An 18651-nucleotide genomic window follows, 5' to 3' on the forward strand; every position below is an offset into this window, starting at 1 on the left:
TTGGTCTACCTACAAAACATGTTAAGTAGAAAGAAAATGGAGAGTAATTTTCTATAGAACCTCAGTTTAGAAGATCTTTTAGACAACATCAACCTTCCAAAAGATACTCTATAGATAAGTATATGATGCTTATTAATGTAAGCGAACTAGAGAGTTACTATGAAACAATTGAAAATGAGTAGAAAATGAAATGGTTTGTTGCTATAAAGAAAGAGATAAATGCTCTATAAAAAAACTACACATATGATTTAGTATAACTATAAAAGAATATGAAGACCTTAAAGATCAAGTAGGTTTTCAGGTTCAAGACTCAAAAATTATGTTTTCAACCAAAGTATAAGACTATATTAGTTGTAAAAGGCTTTGGTCAAAAGAAAGATATTGATTTTAAAGAGATTTTTTTTCCTATTGTTAAAATATCTTTTATTCATGTTTCTCTTAGTATTACCGTTAGCCTAAACTTAGAGGTTATGTAGTTGAATGTGAAGACAACTTTCCTTTAGTGATTTAATAGAGAAAATTTATATGGAGCAAACAAAATATTTAAAAGTCAAAGATATGAAAAATCTTATCTACAAGTTAAGGAAGAGCTTCTATGAGCTGAAGCAAGCTCCAAGATAATTGTATAAAAAATTTGATTCATTTATGATTGAAATATGAAAGAATGACTTTAGATCATTATATATACATTAAACATTTTGGTGAGGTTTTCATTATCTACTTACTTTATATTGATGACATTCTTATCCTAGAAAAGATGTCTATAATTGACAGGCTAAAGAAAGACATGAGTGAGCCCTTTGCAATAAAGGACATGGGACCAGCAAAACAAATATTGGGCATGCAGATTTTTCACGATAGAAGAAATAAGACGATTTGCTTGTCATAAAAGAAATATATCAAGAAGGTATTTGATAGATTTAGTATGAGCAATACAAAGCTAATTGGTTCTCTTCTTTTAGGTCACTTCAAATTATGTTCAAGGTAGAGTCGATTGAGCGATGGGGAGAAGGAGAAATTATAAAATGTTCCTTATGCTTCAGAAGTTAGAAGTTTGATATATACGATGATATGTAAGAGGTTGAACATCACATATGCAATGGGTGTTGTAGCAGATTTCTTGCAAATCTGGGCAAAGAGCATTAGACAATAGTGAAGTTGATTTTTAGATATCTCAAAGTGAGCTACAAAGTTTGTTTAATCTTTGAAGATAGACCATCTATGTTGACAGGTTACACAGATGCAGATATGATAAGAGATATTGATACGAGAAAGTCTACGTCAAGTTTTGTACTCACCTTTGCAAGGGGAGCTGTGTCATGGCAACCCTGATTATAAAGTTGTATTGCTCTCTCCACTATAGAGATAGAATATATTACTATTATAAAGATTTACAAAGAAATATTGTGAATGAAAGAATCCTTATAAGAATTGAGGTTGAAATAGAAAAATTATGCGGTGCATTATGACAGCTAAAACATCATCCATTTGTGTAATAACCCAATTTTTCATTCTAAATCAAAGTATATAGATATAAGATATCATTGAGTTCAAAATGTATTTGAAGAGTAGTTACAACTTCAAGAAATTCACATAGATGATAACGAGATAGACATATTGACAAAGATATTATCGAAAGAAAGGCAAGATATGTGCTGACGGTTGATAAGCAGGAGTTGTGTCGATAGTTGATCGGCATGACTTCACATTAAGGAATCATTGAACAATTTATCTTATGGGCTAAAGGAGGAGGTTGTTGGGCACATGGCTCATTAATTCAACCCATGGTATGCCTTAATAACCCACAACAATCATTTAACACTTTCTCTTTTAACCTAAACATGCAAAAAAAAATGTGTTTTTGCCACTACTATGGGCGTGGCTAGGAGAAACTACAACAACGATAGTTGAGGGTAGAGGAATAAGAGAAGAAAAAAAGGGAAGAAGATGAGGATAATATAGAGGTCGATCTAATTATCCGGGCAGTATGCTCGCCTAAAATTTAATTAGATTTGTAGCGGATTCTTGTTGTGATCATGGAAGAAAGGAGATTTTGAATATTGTATATGATGACATAATTCTTGTATTCTTGTTATTCTCTTATGATTGTTGCTCGAGTCTTGGGCAAGAGATTTCGAGATTTATATGTTTATTATTTTTAAAGTAGATTTTCTTCTCTAGCTTGCTCTATGATTTTTATCCTTTACATTGTAAGGATTTTTCACATAAATCTTGATATTATATGTGACTATAATTTTCATTTAATTTTTTTGTTATGACCTACTCATATTTGTTCGTACATAAATTTTTTTATCCCATTATGCCATCGACCACTACCTACGCTCAATCGTGAGTGGTGATTCCTTTCTGTGGCCGACAACCATGCCACACAAGGCATTCTTCATTGCAGGTAGCATCTTGGCATTGTCCATCATCTGTTAACGCAGCCGTGTTCACTACCTTTGTCGTCGCCAGGGCCAGAGCCCAAGGACCACCATCGCAACACCTAGTGCAGTGTAGGCCACGACCAGAGCATCACCAAAATGGTAGTTGCGAATTTCTATCGTAACACCTCTCACATCAAATACCACCACCGCGGGCAGAATGACCACTCGCTATCCCACCTTAACCTTGGAGGAGTAATGAAATGATAAAAACATAATACTACAATGTAATTAAAAATAATATTTTTAATCAAGAATACCGATGTAGTATTTAAACAAGAGGTAAGACATAGAACACTTACAGGATATTCCCAAGTACACACATATCTTACTTTATGAACTATGGTCTTATTTATAGGACATAGTGGTAACTACCTCACTCTATCATGTCACCCATGATTGAGTTAGGTGTAGGAACCACCATATAACTTCTAGATTATGTGTCACTACTTCGAACATGCTTATAACTATCTAGAACATGACAACTACCTAGATAACCACTATGAATCAATTCTCAACACTCCCCTTTGATTCATAGTTACATACACCGATTTGAGATATAAAATAAACATACTTCTGAACTAGAAGCGACTTGGTGAGAATATCTGTAACTTGTTCATTTGTGTCATAATACTTTATTGCTATTGCTCCACTTGCTATAAGATCCCGGTTGAAATGATAGCATTTCTCTATATGCTTTGTTCTTCTGTGAAATGTTGTCACAAAATATTTTTATTGCGTCTTTTTATTCTCGATGAAGATCTTCAAGAAGTCTTCTAAGCTATATTACTTAACAAGCTACTGATATTGTAACTATATATTCTGCTTTCGATGTTGATAACGTAGTTGTTGTTCGCTTTTTTGAACTCCAAGATATAACTCTTGATCCGAGACTAAAAATATTGTTTGAAGTACTCTTTTTATCATCTAAAACTCCTACCCAATCACTATCAGTGAAATTAAATAATTTACATTTAAAATTATGAGAATACCAAATGCCTATAGTTCCAATAATATAACGCAGAATTCTTTTAATAGCTCTTAGATGATGTTTGCTTAGGCTATGCATAAACTTAGATACTACACCAATAGAGAATATAATATTTGGTTGAGTTAGATAAATCAAACCTCCAACCAAACTTTCGTAGTATCTTATATTTGTCAAACATATACTATCTTTAAATTTTAATTTCTCATTTACATTCATGGGTGTTGCTACAGCTTTGCAATTAATTATATTAGATATTTTGAGTAGGTTCATTGCATACTTTCTTTGTGAAATAAAAATTTTATTTGATCCTTGCTTCACTTCCAACCTAAGAAAATAGTGTGTCAGACCTAGATCTGACATTTCAAACTTATTCATCATATATTTTTAAATTTTACCATAAAAGAGTTAAATAAACCCATATATATAATATCATCAATATAAAGACAAACCATTAGAATATTATATTTACCTTCCTTCTTCAGATAAAGAGTATGTTCATTATTACTCATCTTAAATATATTTTGATGAAAATAATAATCAATTTTATTATACCATGCCCTTGGAGCTTGTTTAAGCCCATAAAAAGCTTTCTTTAACTTATATATCTTTTCTTTATATCCTTTAACTAAAAAATCTTTAACAAAAACTTTTTTATGTAAATCTCTATTTAAAAATATAGATTTCACATTAAATTAATAAACAGACCAACTCAAGTGAGCAACTAAAGCCAAGAAAGTTCTTACAATTTTGAATCTAGCAACTAGAAAAAAAGTATCATCAAAATCAATACCTTATTGTTATGAATATCTTTTTGCTACTAGCTGAGCCTTATGCTTTTGGATACTTCCATTTACATTAAACTTTGTTTTGAATACCCATTTTAATATAGTAGTTTTCTTTTCTTTTAGTAGATCAATACCTTCGGTTTTCTAAAGCACAAATGCCTCATATTATCGATTTAAATATATAGGAGAGAAAACTAGAAACTACTTCGAGGATCATCGTACTTTTCAGATGAAATATGGATTTGTGGTAACTATGATGCTTAGATCACTAAAAAAATAATTAAGAGAGTTTATCTCACTATGTTCTAAGGTTTCTTATTATAAGTGAAATTTTTTTCTATATAATTTATCGTAACTTAATCGATATCTAATTAAAATTTTAATATATTTTATCGTAAGTTAATTGGCCACATAAGATATGGCCAAATGGTTAACAGCTTTATTCCATTAGAAGAAGCACCACTTCCAGTTGTCTTCCTTTCCATGGAAGTGATGTGTTGTTGCTCACAAGTCCAGAGTCCATCTTTAGCACCAGAAGATTAGAATGAATACATGGAGACAAATCCACTTCTATGTGATTACCTCTTGTATCTCTTTATGTAAGTTCTCCTTGTGCCAAGAGAAATTAGATGATACCAAGTCAGCCAAGCTCTGATGAGTTGCTTGACACTTGTCACGCAGCACTAGCTTTGGCCAGTGATGGGAGTTAGGCTGGGAAGTGGATTAGAGTCATTGTTTCAGACATGGAGGCAACTGAGGGGAGCAATGCACGCACACTGGGCACCCATATGCGACTGTTCCATGTCTTCTCCAAAGGCAACCATGGCTAACAGACAAATCATCACCTTCGGTCTCCCATGGAGCCTAGCCAAATGGAGCGCCCACCATGGCGGATCTCCTCATTGCCCAGCAAAGACGTGTACCCGCCTCTGGTGCTGCATGTGTTCTTTGGCCTTGGTGGATTCCCCTCTCGATTCCTCTAGGAGTTACGTGCCACGCATTCCCCACTTTCCATGAATATAAGGAAGCCAATGCTTGATAGTGACATTGAGCTGGTTGTGTCGCCATGACAGCCAGATCGGACTTCGCCATCCTCCAAGCAGCGCAAAGCAGCCTGCAGTCGGCGGACGACCTATTCCGCCGCATCATCGCGGGGCAGCAGCTCGGCCGGAGCTCCAACGAGCTTTGCTCGGTCGCTAATGGAACCATAACCGAGTTCAAACGCTTGCTCTCATTGCTCGATGGCTCGCCGCCGCCGCGTAAGAGGATAAGGAAGGGCCCGTTGCTGAACACGACCGAGATCGATCCTACCCAGTTCATGGAACGTCGAGCTTTTTGTTCTACTGTGCCAAGCAATGGCCTCGAGCAGAAGCGTAACCGCGAAGCAGACGTCAAGAATCTATGCACGCAGTCGACTGGCGTTCTCGAGCAGAGACTGATGCCCTCTATTAGGAGGCCGATCTATTATTCTTCGATCAGTTTGAATGGTGGTAACAACATGGCCAAGCAACTATGGAGCTACTGCTGCTCTTCCTCTCCGACTCGGGGGTCGATCAACTGTTCTTCTCTTCTCTCCTACAGGAGGCAGCATGGAAGTGGGGAGGGTGCCATTGCAGGGTGCCATTGCTCGAAAGGAAGGAAAGATACCTCACTGATTCAATGACGGACTACTGGTGTTTGGGTTGATCTTTCTTACTGATGCTGTGGCTTTTGCATCCACAGGAAACATCGAATCAGAAGAACAATCAAAGTGCCGGTTGTGGGCGGTAAAGTAGCAGACGTACCTTGTGATGATTTCTCATGGAGGAAGTACGGGCAAAAGCCCATCAAAGGTTCTCCACACCCACGGTAAGCACGCCCTTTTTGGCCCTTCTTCCTCACCAATTAATCTCCTCATTAGAAGCTGGAAGCTATCTGCATGAACTCTGAGGAGTTCTCGCCGTTCCAAGCTCGATCAGGTGGAGTGATATGTGTTCATGCACAGGAGCTACTACAAGTGCAGCAGCATGAGGGAGTGCCCCGCCAGGAAACATGTAGAGCGGTGCCTCGACGATGCAAACATGTTGATTGTGACATACGAAGGCTACCACAGTCACCCGAGGAGTGCGTTAGCTGCATCTGCCGTGGCTGTTCCTCGATAGGATGAAGAAGGTGTCACTCACTACCTTAACAGAGATTGCAAGGCTCCGCCTTCTGTTTCTTTAGATCGAATCCTCCTCCGTAACAAGGTAGTTGTGTACTTAAATCGAAATCATAAAGAAATAATAAATTTCAAGGAATGGAGACTGTGGTTGGCTGGTAATGAGGAAGAACACCTACTAAACACATCCATACATTGCGGAGAATGTCTTCATTACGGGATGCAGTGGAAGAATCTGATGAAGGAAGGCGTCTGAGAAAGCATACATCAAATCCCATCACTAGAATGTGGTCATGAACACGAAAGTTTCACCTTAATCTGTAGCTTCCTTTCCGTCTGTGCATCTATTTCTTTGAAGTGTGCAAGCTTGCCTGGGCTCTGTGTTTGCGGAACGACTGGAAAATTTTTAGGGTGATTTCCCTAAGAAAAAATCATCATTTTTATGTTTTCTAAAGAGGTGTTTCTTGTTTTTATTTTTATCAAATGATGCTCCTATTTTAAATAATATTTAAAATATCATGCACTAATCTCAACGATACTTTTTTTTTTTCAATTACAGTTTTAATTAATGTTCAAAATATCATTCACTAACTACAATGATATATCTTTTTTTTTTAATCAATTTTAGCCTGTTATAATATTTTAGTCACTTCAACAAAGTGTTTTGGTATGTCATAATATTTTAATCACCACAATAAAATACTTTAAATCTGTGAAAACATTGTGAATGATACAAATGGGACTCATAACCTCAATCATACCAATTTCAAACTTAAATATTTGGAATCGTAATAATCTATGAGCAATAACAAAATAAAAGAGATATAATTTAATATCACTTAAGTGAGCCAAATAAAATCAAAATATTATGAAAATTATTTCATATATCATACTAGACTCAAATAGGTATTTATAATAGTTGAAAAATAATATAACCTAAATAAGGATTAAAATACTATGAAATCTAATTAAAAAATTTATAAATAATCCAAATGAACTTCTAACTTAAGTGTTATTTAAGTGGTAAATGATACAAATGACTCTCTTTAAGTTGTTTGTTTCTCTTTCACTTTTAATTCACTTAAACCCTCATTAAAATTCACAAATGACTATATATATATATATATATATATATATATATATATATATATTAGCTCTAGTATTGATAATTATATTGAATGCGTCAATAATAAAAGTTTGACCAGTTAGGTTAAGCGTGGGGACATGGTCATTAGATTAGTGGATTGGATTATAACTTTAAATAGTATCAATATTTTTAAAAAATCATTAAGAATATTAGGAGTATTTTAATGGGCAATTTATTGAAAAAAAATCATAGTAATCAACGTTTATCGAATGACGGCCCATACTTGGTTATTACCGAGCATTTTTTTTTGGGCTTTGATTAAGATTAATCATAAAAAGACAATGATAATTCTTTGATTAGGTTTGAATCGATTTTTTAAATATTGAATTGTTTTTTTTAAGATGAATCGAATCAAACCGATTCGAGTAACACTAACTATTCAATTTGATTTAATCAAATCTTAGATTATCATTTGATTTTCCTAAATTACGCTGCACCTCCTCCTCCTCCTCCACCACCACCACCACCACCTCCTTTTACTGTCGCTGTCTCCTACTCCTACCTCGTCACTTCCTCCCCCTCCCCCTTCTTATTGACTTCCGCCTTGTCACCCTCTCTCTTGGCTTCCTCTTTCTCCCCCTCCTCGTCCTCCTCCCACTTAGCCACCTCCTCCCCTTTTCACTTGCTTCCTCCACCTTCCCCCACTCCTCCCCCTTTCTCTCATCCACCTCCCTCACCCCCTCGTATCTCTACTGTTACTCTTCCACCTCTTCTCTCTCCTCCTCATGGTTTTTCTATAAAAATTTTTATATTCGAGTTACGCCATTTATATTTTATTAAAATATATATATTTTTTATATAAAATTATTCTAAATTTATCATAGAACTAAAAAACTTGAGTTATTCTTAAAAATATATTAATTTTTATATAAAATTATCCTAAATTATATGAAAAATTATTATGCTTAGAGTTATACTCCGATTACACTCAAAGCTATGCTCATTCGCAAAAGATATTAATATATATTAGTTTCTATATAAAATTATTTTAAATTCATCATAAAATTAAAAAAAAACTTAAGTTATCCTAAAAAATATATTATTTTTTATATAAAATTATCCTAAATTATCCAAAAAAAATATTACACTCGAGTTACACCGATTCACATAACATATTAAAAATGTATTAATTTCTACATAGAATTATCCTAAGTTCATCATAAAAGTAATTATAAAATCTTATATTTTTATATTTTTATTGATTTAGTTATATTCGAAATTGAAATTAGTTAAACTCAATTACCAATCTATTTTTAAAATTATATATTTTTTATATATATATTTTTAGGATGATTAATTATCAAAACTTTGAGAACTTTACTAGAATATGAACCTAATAAAAATTATATTAGTTTTTATTTTATTTTATGATGAATTAAAAATAAATTTATATAAAATTAATATATTTTAAATATATTCTTAGAATGAATAACTTGAAAAAACCTAATTCAAGAGCCTTATATAAAACTAAAAAGAGAAAGAAAAAAAGAGAGAAACACCTTATAAAAGTCAAATATGAGGCATCATCTAATAAAAGTTTATTACTAAAAATCTTTTTAATAAATTAAATAATTTTAATTATATTTTATATTTTAAATCTAAATTAGTTGATATCAACGACAATAGAGGCTCTTAATTTATATTGTATGTCCAATTCTTGGAACGACAGATACACGTCAAAAAACACACCTCATAAAAAAAATTAAAGACCACAAACATTCGTGAGAGTTATTCCCTCCAGAAAGTATATAAACAAATGTGTAGAGCGTGATATGATCCTAATATAATATTACATGATATAATATAATATGTCCGTCTTGCGCATATGTTTCGGCCGCTTTATCCCGTTGCCGTGCCGGCGACGGTCCCATCGTCTCACCCGTTGCCCCTTCTCCTCTGCTTCAAGCGGCGGCGTGGCCCTTCTCGACCTTGTTCTCGCCCCTCAACCACCATATCCTCAACGGATGGTGTTGTCCCCTTCACCGTCGAGCTGCTTCTTCTTTCACCTTCCCGAATCGAGGGTTTCTGCAACGGCCGTCGAGCTTCCTCGTCATTCACCTCCCCGAATCAAGGGTTTCTGACCTTCTGGTAAGCTGTTATATATTTTCCTGATTCTTATTCTCGAAATCATCATTTCTTTCAGATGTTGGCGATCTGATGGTTGATTTTGCATTTTCACTTGATTTCTTCTTCTTCTTCTATTTATAGAGGCTTGGAGTTGTAACATTAGGGAATTTTTCTAATGAAGAATGGTGCATATTAATGTTACCTCTATCTCATGGCAGAATTAGAAAGAAACTTACTATTCACAACTCAACTATAAAAATAAAATATTATTTTACTATTCACAACCTCATTATTAACGATTTTATTTTTTTCCCACAAATCTTTATTTCATTCTCGTTGCCGACGTCGCTTGACGCCGTCCGACCCCACTCGTCACCCTTGACCCCCTTGACGCAGTCCTTAGAGGAGGAGGAAGAAGAAGATAATGTGGAAGAAGAAGAAAGGAGGAGGAGAACGAAGAAGAAGTGAGTATTTACGTCGGGATAATTTAGAAATATTAAAAAATTATATTATGGGATAGTGAATAGTAAAGAAAAATGGACTGTAAATAGTAATCTTTATAAGAAAAGGCATCAAATGATATTTACAAAAAGCCTTGGTAATTACATGGCATCCAAATATTGGCATCAAATTTATGAGCATTTTGAGATTATGGTGGTATTGGCAGTATATTCGAATGGGATTGTGATAGTATGTATGGCTTCAAATCATGATTATTTTGGGATCCATCACCATACGCATTTCTAGGTCTGCTTCTGATTTGATAGACCAATTGACCCTACAGCTGGGTGAAAATGGCCTAGAACTAGGTAACCCAAATTGGTCAAACTCGGGTTTTAATATTGTGGCCATCATGCCTTATAAACCATTATAATTCCTCCATCATTTCCAGTGTGTGGGACATCATCTCTTATTAGATGCATTAAACACACTATTGTGAACATTTTGTTGGTGATCTTATGCTTATACCACTATTGGTTTTGGCTACCACTTATTGAGAATATGCTTCAAAAACAGTGTTTGCTTCATGTCTAAACTCCATAACCTTGCTTGATCGAACTCCCTATCCTGTTTTATGAAATCTGACCTGTGTTATATGTTGAACCATATTTGTTGTTCTTTGGTCAAGGAACCCATTTCTTGAGAAGAATCTATAGAGCCACAGCTTTCATCTAGTCGCAAATTATTGGTGCAAGCTAAATAGCTTGGCCTTCAGCAAAACATACTAATATTGAGATTTGAAACTGGTTTAAAGTTCTTAGTTTTGATTAATTGATGACAACCTTGATTTTTCCAGTTAAGTTGTTTTAAGCTTCTTTTTTGAACCGTATTGTCATGGACTTAGCTGGTTTTGCCTAAGTCGTGCGGCACCCTTACGTGTCCGTCCGCAAAGGTCAGCCTCCCCGAAGCCTCCCATGGTCCCTTAATACCTACAAAAGAGAAAACGGGTTAGAGAAAACGCCTCACTCGGGATCCACAAGCAAACATTCCAGGAAATACTTCATAGACAATGAAAATTACAAGCAGACTTTACAAGCTCTAAACAGTTGCACAACAAAGGGTCAAAATGATCCACTACAGACCGAAAATCTCTTACAAGTGTCCACATGACATAACCTTTATTTACAAGCCTAAAACGGCCACCAAACCCAACTAAAATGGAACTATTAAGCCTTCAGTCGTCCCTCTACATGCTGTGTAAAACATGAACATACCAAAAGACACGAACATACATAAGCATTACATCAAACATCCCGTTTAGAAGTTTGTCCGTGATAGTATGGCTTAACTTGAACTTGTATATGTATCAACAAGTTTCTATGAACAATTCCACTCCATACATACATACATGCAAACCAACGTGGTATTATATCTTAAGACATGTTCGCATGAGACCAAATAGATGGCAAACCAAAACTCATAAGCACTTGTTACAAATTACAAATGTTTGTTACATCTATGTAGGGAATATGCAAATTGGCATGAATCCACGTTTTGCTGCAAACTGCCTCAATTTTATATCATTTTGCTGCAAACTACATCATAACAATGAGGTGACAGAAAAAAAACCCCAATTCTTGGAAAAAATATCACACTTTAATACAGTGATAATTTAGTTTGCTAATTTTTGCGCAAATGTCAAGTCATGCTCTATTTATTTGTATAAAGGAAAATTTGTGGAGGATTTGCAATATCTATTTTATACATTGTCCATAGAAAAATTAGCTTGCATCTCAAACAATTAGAGATTCTCTTTTGGTAAATGCTGTGGAAAATTTGTTGGCAAAGATATTACACCTAAGGTTCAAATTAGTGGATGATACTTATTTGGTTGTTTTCTAACTTCAGAATGAGATGCAAATTCATTATTTGTCACTGTTCTATGAACCGAACACACAGATAGTCTTCTTTAAAGATTTAGTGATATTATTTAACATCCTATATATGGTGCAAATCTTCTTAATAGGACTTGATTTCTTGCATAGCGAAGTAGTGGCCAGAACTGACTTTCACTAATACATACTTGCAAAAGTTAAACTAAAAATATGCTTTAGAACAATAAATCTAGTAGAATTGCTCTATGTTCGATTAGAAAAATGTCCATAGAAAAATGAAGCTGTTGCTGTTCCAATAAATCTAGTGGAATTGCTCTATGTTCGATTAGTCAGCTGGACCTGGGACTAAAAGAATTGAGATGGAATCTCCACAAATTTGACTTTTCAAGCCCAAGATCTACCAGATCTCTGAACAGACTAATGCAGCAAAGAAAGTTATGAACAGACTAATGCAGCAAAGAAAGTTATTATTCGTGTCATGGATAGAGGACATTAGGAAGTCAACTTCATAACACGAGAAGTGCTAAATCTTGGAAATCCTAGATCCAGGAAGGAAACCCGAAATACTTGTGGAGAAGGAAAAGAAGAAAAATTATGTCTTCATTGATCTTCAAATATTTTGTTGCAAGATGTATCTCGAAATCATTAAAAATCATTTTTATTTCAGAAATCTTCATGTTTGTTATCCATGTAAAAAGAAATCTTCCTTCTGCCAAATAAGATAATGGATCATGCAAGTAAGCATTACGTTCTTGATCTTGCCATGAAAAATGCAATTTTTTTGTAATTTTTGCAAATAACCTGAAAGTCATATATCATAACTATGGTTGATGTGGATAAAAAATTGTGCTTTCTAATCAGATTCAACCACAGAGAATCCACACATTACTAAATCATTAGCTTGTAGCTGCAACTGATTTAACTAAACTGTCTTGCTACGAGAACAGTGATATTTATTATTAAAATTGATATCCATGTTGCATGTTCTCTACGACCTGCTAGAAAGATATAAATTGACAGTTTGCCATTTTAGCTATCAGTTAACCCAAAGCAACTTGCTGCTAAAGAGGAATACAGATGTTTTAAACATCAGAAGTATTGGTTTCTGGAGATTCTGTGCATCAATAGACAGATCACAATGGTGATGAGATCTTAGGGATCAACAATATATTGCATACCTGCTATACATGGTTCTTTCATGTGATTGTGTGTGTGAATGCATCTCATAACTGGGACTAGATTTTGGGAATTGGCACAATCTTGTAGACCAGATATACATGGTTCTTTCAGGTCCGAACATACCTTTGGACTGGCCATGAATTTTTAGGATACCCATAATTCAACTATTAGCTATCAGACTTTTTACTGTTAATCCTCAGCTGGCACTTCAACACCTGCCTTTACACCTAAACTTCACTTTTCTAATTCCTCTCACTCTCGCACTCATTCATTCGCTCTCAGTCTCTTTTACAGACACATGCAAACACACATTGATGTGCTTCAACATACATGCAAACACAAATTGATGTGCTTCAGCACTTACAATTGTAGTGATTGATCGTAGGCCTTCGCAAGAAAATCTATCTTATCTCAAGGTGCTAACCATGGAATATAAGATCTTCTGTACTACCATAAAGTTAAGGTATTTTCATCTTTCATTGGAAAATTTTTGAACCTGATGATAGAAACTCACTTTGATGATGAACCTGAAGTCTTACTGACACTACATAAAGGAGAGATGATGAAACACTTACAGAAGTGGGAAGCTATAAGTCTTTCAACTTGTCACAAATAAAATATAACTAATATAAAGGAATTCTGCAACTACATTTAGATTGTTGTTGCAAATACTTTTGGACCTAATTCTAGAAACCTGAACTGATGTTGTCCTTGAAGTCTCACTAGCATCAAAACATTGAGATGAGGAAACACTTGCAAGAACCAGGAAGCCACAATTCATTCAACTTGTGACTAGTAAAATATAAATAAATTATAAGGGAGCAAATTCAATGTCATTCAAGACAACATTGAGCTTCAGAAAGGATAACCAACATCATTGCAATTCTACTCAAAATAAGAGATAATGCCCATTTAATAGTCTTCAATCTGTAAACGTTCAACATTATATCCTTTGTGCATCTTAGCCAATATCAGTGACATGGTTGATCAAATTTTATTAGTATGTTTCTGTTTATATTCCAAACTGTCTAATGATTATGATCATGGCTAATTTTTTGACATCATGCGATCAAGTCTGAAGCTATTACAGATAAACACAAATACTGACATATACTATTGCATCTGTTGTCAGTGGATGTCGTCTGATCCGTCAGACATGGAAGAAGCAAACATGCCTATGTTCCTGCTGCAACAGACGGACTGTACATCTCATGGATGAGATTGAGTTTTCGGAAATAGTCGATGGATGGCTATGTACCTTGGTTGCTGAACCAGTGGAATTGGCTGAGGTATTTCTTGCTGCTGTCCGAAGTGCAGAACGGTAGAAAATATGAACGCTGGCGCCAAGTGCTAGTTATGCATGGTCTTCTTGTTGTTTTTGATCTCTCATTATGGCCTGTGCTGTAAAGTGCCTCCAATCTGGTTGTTGATGCCAGTACCAGCCTTTCTCTGAGATGCCTGACATGCAAAGTTGACGCAGCTGCATGGTTTTAGGAATCCAATGCCGACATCGAGGAGCTAGAATTCCAAGTTCCTGGGTCATTGTACCGGTGATCCGACCCTGCTACTCAACTACTTTCAAGAAACCATGGGTCTGTAGAAATATGGTGATTCTAAAGCTTCAAAAACAGTGGCTTCTGCTGATTAGAACAGATCTCTTCATGCTGCAAGTCGTCCGCAGAACCCAGGACGGGGAGGTTCATGATTAGTCTCAGAAACAAGACCTATCCCATCAATCTTTCTTCGGCAGTACTACAAAACATGATATGGAGCAGAAGTGTGCAGCTGGCGGAGAACAAAGCTCACATGGATGATCTACGTCCTCTGAACTACAGCAGAGAGGCTCAGGTAATGGAAACATCGAGATGTCCTGTTTCATCACAGTTTGCTTCTTCTGTCACACCGCGTGATTGCATCACATCACATGTTTATCCAACTATTTGTTGTGCTAAATCTTACGTTGTTTGTGTTTGGTAACAGTTCTGCTGATGCTTTCGCCGGATCTCATTAATAGCGATTGCAATTCGTGGTATTCCATTTAGTGGTCAGATCAAGATTGCAGTGAGGATCTGTTACTTGTGAGCTTCTTTTGGAGATAGGATCTGGAGAAACTTCACTTGGATTCAAGCAGCTCCATAGCATATCATGAACAACAGCTACCAGAATTTATTTGTTGATGAGATGTTAGAACTTTTGTTCGGGCCAAGCTGTGGCTAAAAACTAGATTAAAGTGCAGTGGTAGAAGACTTAGCAAGAAACGTGAGAGCATTTAGAAGATTGGTGCTGTGATCGGCCGTAGTGGCATGGCAGTGCAGCTTTTGCCCGGCGATCATCCAAGACTTTGATCGGCCATTCTCTCGCCAAATCCTTCGGCACCCGACACCAAGTTTTCCTTTTCTTCTTCTCAAGGAGAGAAAAATATAAAAAGGGTTTTAGAAGTCGATTTCTCATTCGGGTTTCTTATACTTCGGAACTCTGGCACTGTTCGTAGCATAGTTTACCTTCTCTCTATATACATCATGGCTAAAAAGTTATCTACTCTCATATATCTTGTTTGGTGGGCAAAGATAAGTAGTGACAGTTTAAATGAAATCTTTACCGACTCAATTACTTGATATCTTTATAGAAAAATGTTTGATAGGCTTTTGAACTCTCAATCCTTTTCTACTCAAACTTGTTTAAATGCATCAAATAAGTACAAATACTTAATATCATGCCATCATTTCTTAGCAACAAAATAATAATGAGTAAAATATTTATGGATTTTTTGTTAAACCTGGTTGATAACGTTTATGATTTTATTATCAAGAATCAAAATCTTTCCCGTAAGTGAATATAGTACACAATCATTTTAAGTGTAATAATATCAGTGAATTTTTATTCTGGTCAAATCCAAAATTAAGTAATAATATTATCTATGTACTCAAACCTATTGACCTGTGTGATCGTATCTATTGACCTGCAACGCCGTACCTGCTGGTGGCCGATTATAATTTCTTTAAATCCTACATTAATGAGTTAGTCTTCGCGTGCCGTGTGTAAGTGGTGGCGTGTGCAGTCATCGAACTTACATTTATCCCCAGAATATATATATATATATATATATATATATATATATATATATATATATATATTCTTTAAGTTAATATTACCATTAAATAATATGTTATTAATTACAAAATGTTTAATTTTAGTTTAATTTACCTTATCCAAAAGTCATACCAGCGACCAACTTCTATAGCTGACGTACCTTAATAGTCTGATATGATGTTTCACTATAGCTTTATGCATCGATGCAGTACTCTTATTGTGTCTCCTTTGTACTCTCTTGTGCAATAATTCATGCATTGCATGTGAAGATAAACAGTTTCTTTTCCTATTCTCCAATTCTAAATTACGTACAAGAATTGATTTGGTTATTCCATTTTCCTAAAGGAAATTATGGAACAGTTTCTTTTTCAAGGAGATGTTTTATTGTAATGATTCTAAAAAGAGAACTATGATAGAAAAATAAGAACAAAAGAAGAAAGCCTTTAGTGATTTACAAAACAATGTTGTGACATTATAAGAATCAAGAAAAAAATATTTAATAGAATAAAGATTTCATCCTTTTTTTTTTCTTTTCTTTTCTGTATATGATATGTAAAAGAATATATCATTGGCAAATCTTAACATAACCTTATTATTATTATTATTATTATTATTATTATTATTATTATTATTATTATTATTAAAGAAGAACAGAATCCACCAAGCTCTAGCCAATATATAGTGTAGAAAAAATCAATGTAAGTCACCAAACACTAAACAAAATATAATGTAGAAAGGGTCAATGTTAGTGCCGAATATTTAGATCGCAAACAAGTAATATTATTATCGTCCTAGAGTTCATCCTTACCATCATAAAAAATAATCATTAGAGCCCATAAAATCGATGAATCATGATTGACCGCATGTACGACTAAAAGACTTAATTAGTAGAGATAAAGCCCGTGTAGCCCATTAAGAATTGCCTTACTCACGGTGTGTTCATGGTGCTTCATGTAGAACAATCGAAGCTAATAAAGAAGCAACAAAACTAATCTAACCTACTTTTGCAGCCAACAACAGGCAAAGAATAAAAGTAAAGCATTCAGTCCAAATGAAGCTTTGGTGCTTCCAAATGAAACAAGAACACCTTTTGAGGAGGCATCATGCTAGGTTTTGATGGTGGGTATCAGTCCACACACAAGCTTCGAAGACATCCCACCAACAACAAGAAGAAGAAAAAGGGAAATGTTAAGCGCCATGAAATGCTGCACAAATCAATCACCAACATGATTGAGATTCTTCAGCTGTGATAGCAAGTACACAACCAGAAGCGATGCAAAATTGATCCCGGTAGAGCTCTCTGAAACCCTCTCGCCCAGATGACAAAGCACATTGGAAGCTTCCATGTTTCTCCCAGCCATGAGTCCACGGGCAAAGATCATGGTCAGCTGGGAATGCTTTTGCATCCTCCTGTGAACTGTCAAACCTTCGGAAATGAACTCCCATCTCTCACAGTGCACTGGAGGATGAAATTTCCAATGACAGCAGCAAGTTGTGGGAATCTCACATGTGCAGCATGATCCTATCGAGGAGCAGATCTCTCTGTCGGCTACTTGATTTCCCACTGCAATGCTCAGCTTTCACAGAGGGAGTTGATTAAAGCATCCCATGTTCAGAACCGAACTGTGAATCCCTGTGAACCTTCACTTGGCACTTGCGACCTCATACTATGCTTGCAGATCTGAATGCTTTGAATGATGAAACCTGCACGGGCATCGTGAACTTTTAGTCGGTGACATCAAGTTTCTGATAGAAGGATCCCAATGCATTTGCATTCTCATCCCTCGAGCTCTACCAACCTGTTCCCACTTCAAGAACCTCATGCATTTCCAAGTCTTAAGACCCGTAGTGTCAGGTTGCTTATGATTTATGCCCCAACAGTGTCAGAAAGTGAAGTTTGGTGTAATGTAGGATCCACAAATCATGCAAGTACATGATGTTTTATGATGGATAAGATTTGTTGAGTACTTAAAACTTGGCTCTTACCACTGAGAAATTATTTTGGCAAATTATATGAAGTGAATTATTAACCCTCAAGCAAACATCCGAACCCTTTCTGCTACTATGGTGAACTTGGATCAGGTCTCCGGTTCAGTCGAGATTCGACTGCTTCAGCTTCCTGGAGTAGCAAGGGAATGCAAGCTGGTGAAGAATAATTTAGACAGCCAAGAACCATTGTGGGTGGGTGATCAGTAAATGTCACAGCTACACACTGGTGCAACCATGCGATGCCTTGGTGGTCAAGCTAATAATAATTTTGCAACAGCACTGAATAGCTGCATCTAATCAGACCACACTGGTGCTCAGTCACCCATAGCTGGGCAACAAACAATCAAACCCCTGCAAGAAATTTGTCCCACCTCAAGGCCTCATATTGGCTGGCAAAGTGTGTGGATGTGACTGGAGTTTTCTCCGAGCAGAGATGCCATTGGGCGGAGAAGAGAACATGGGCGTCCACCATCACTGCTGTCG

The 18651-nt window shown here is 35.6% G+C and overlaps 1 protein-coding gene and 1 long non-coding RNA gene across 2 annotated transcripts; both read left to right on the plus strand.

Moving 5' to 3' along the window:
• The first annotated feature begins 5286 nt into the window (after positions 1 to 5286).
• On the plus strand, positions 5287 to 6361 carry LOC135638412 (probable WRKY transcription factor 15). The gene is made up of 3 exons (XM_065151526.1): positions 5287 to 5863; positions 5948 to 6068; positions 6205 to 6361. Exons 1-3 carry the CDS (start codon positions 5287 to 5289, stop codon positions 6359 to 6361), a joined length of 855 nt encoding a protein of 284 aa, XP_065007598.1.
• A 2962-nt stretch (positions 6362 to 9323) lies between these two features.
• LOC135638515 (uncharacterized) lies at positions 9324 to 15706 on the plus strand. The gene is made up of 3 exons (XR_010496622.1): positions 9324 to 9595; positions 14222 to 14937; positions 15070 to 15706. It is a non-coding gene; the product is annotated as an uncharacterized LOC135638515 (long non-coding RNA).
• Positions 15707 to 18651: the final 2945 nt, after the last annotated feature.

Source organism: Musa acuminata, chromosome BXJ3-5 (assembly GCF_036884655.1).
Source record: "Musa acuminata AAA Group cultivar baxijiao chromosome BXJ3-5, Cavendish_Baxijiao_AAA, whole genome shotgun sequence".
Classification (NCBI taxonomy): domain Eukaryota; kingdom Viridiplantae; phylum Streptophyta; class Magnoliopsida; order Zingiberales; family Musaceae; genus Musa; species Musa acuminata.

Bases quoted from the DNA above. Each gene is read 5' to 3' on its own strand.
- LOC135638412 (XM_065151526.1), top strand. From the start codon at position 5,287: ATGACAGCCAGATCGGACTTCGCCATCCTCCAAGCAGCGCAAAGCAGC. The intron at 5,864-5,947 runs ATACCTCACTGA...TCCACAGGAAAC, and splicing joins TTGCTCGAAAGGAAGGAAAG to ATCGAATCAGAAGAACAATC. The intron at 6,069-6,204 runs GTAAGCACGCCC...GTTCATGCACAG, and splicing joins AAAGGTTCTCCACACCCACG to GAGCTACTACAAGTGCAGCA.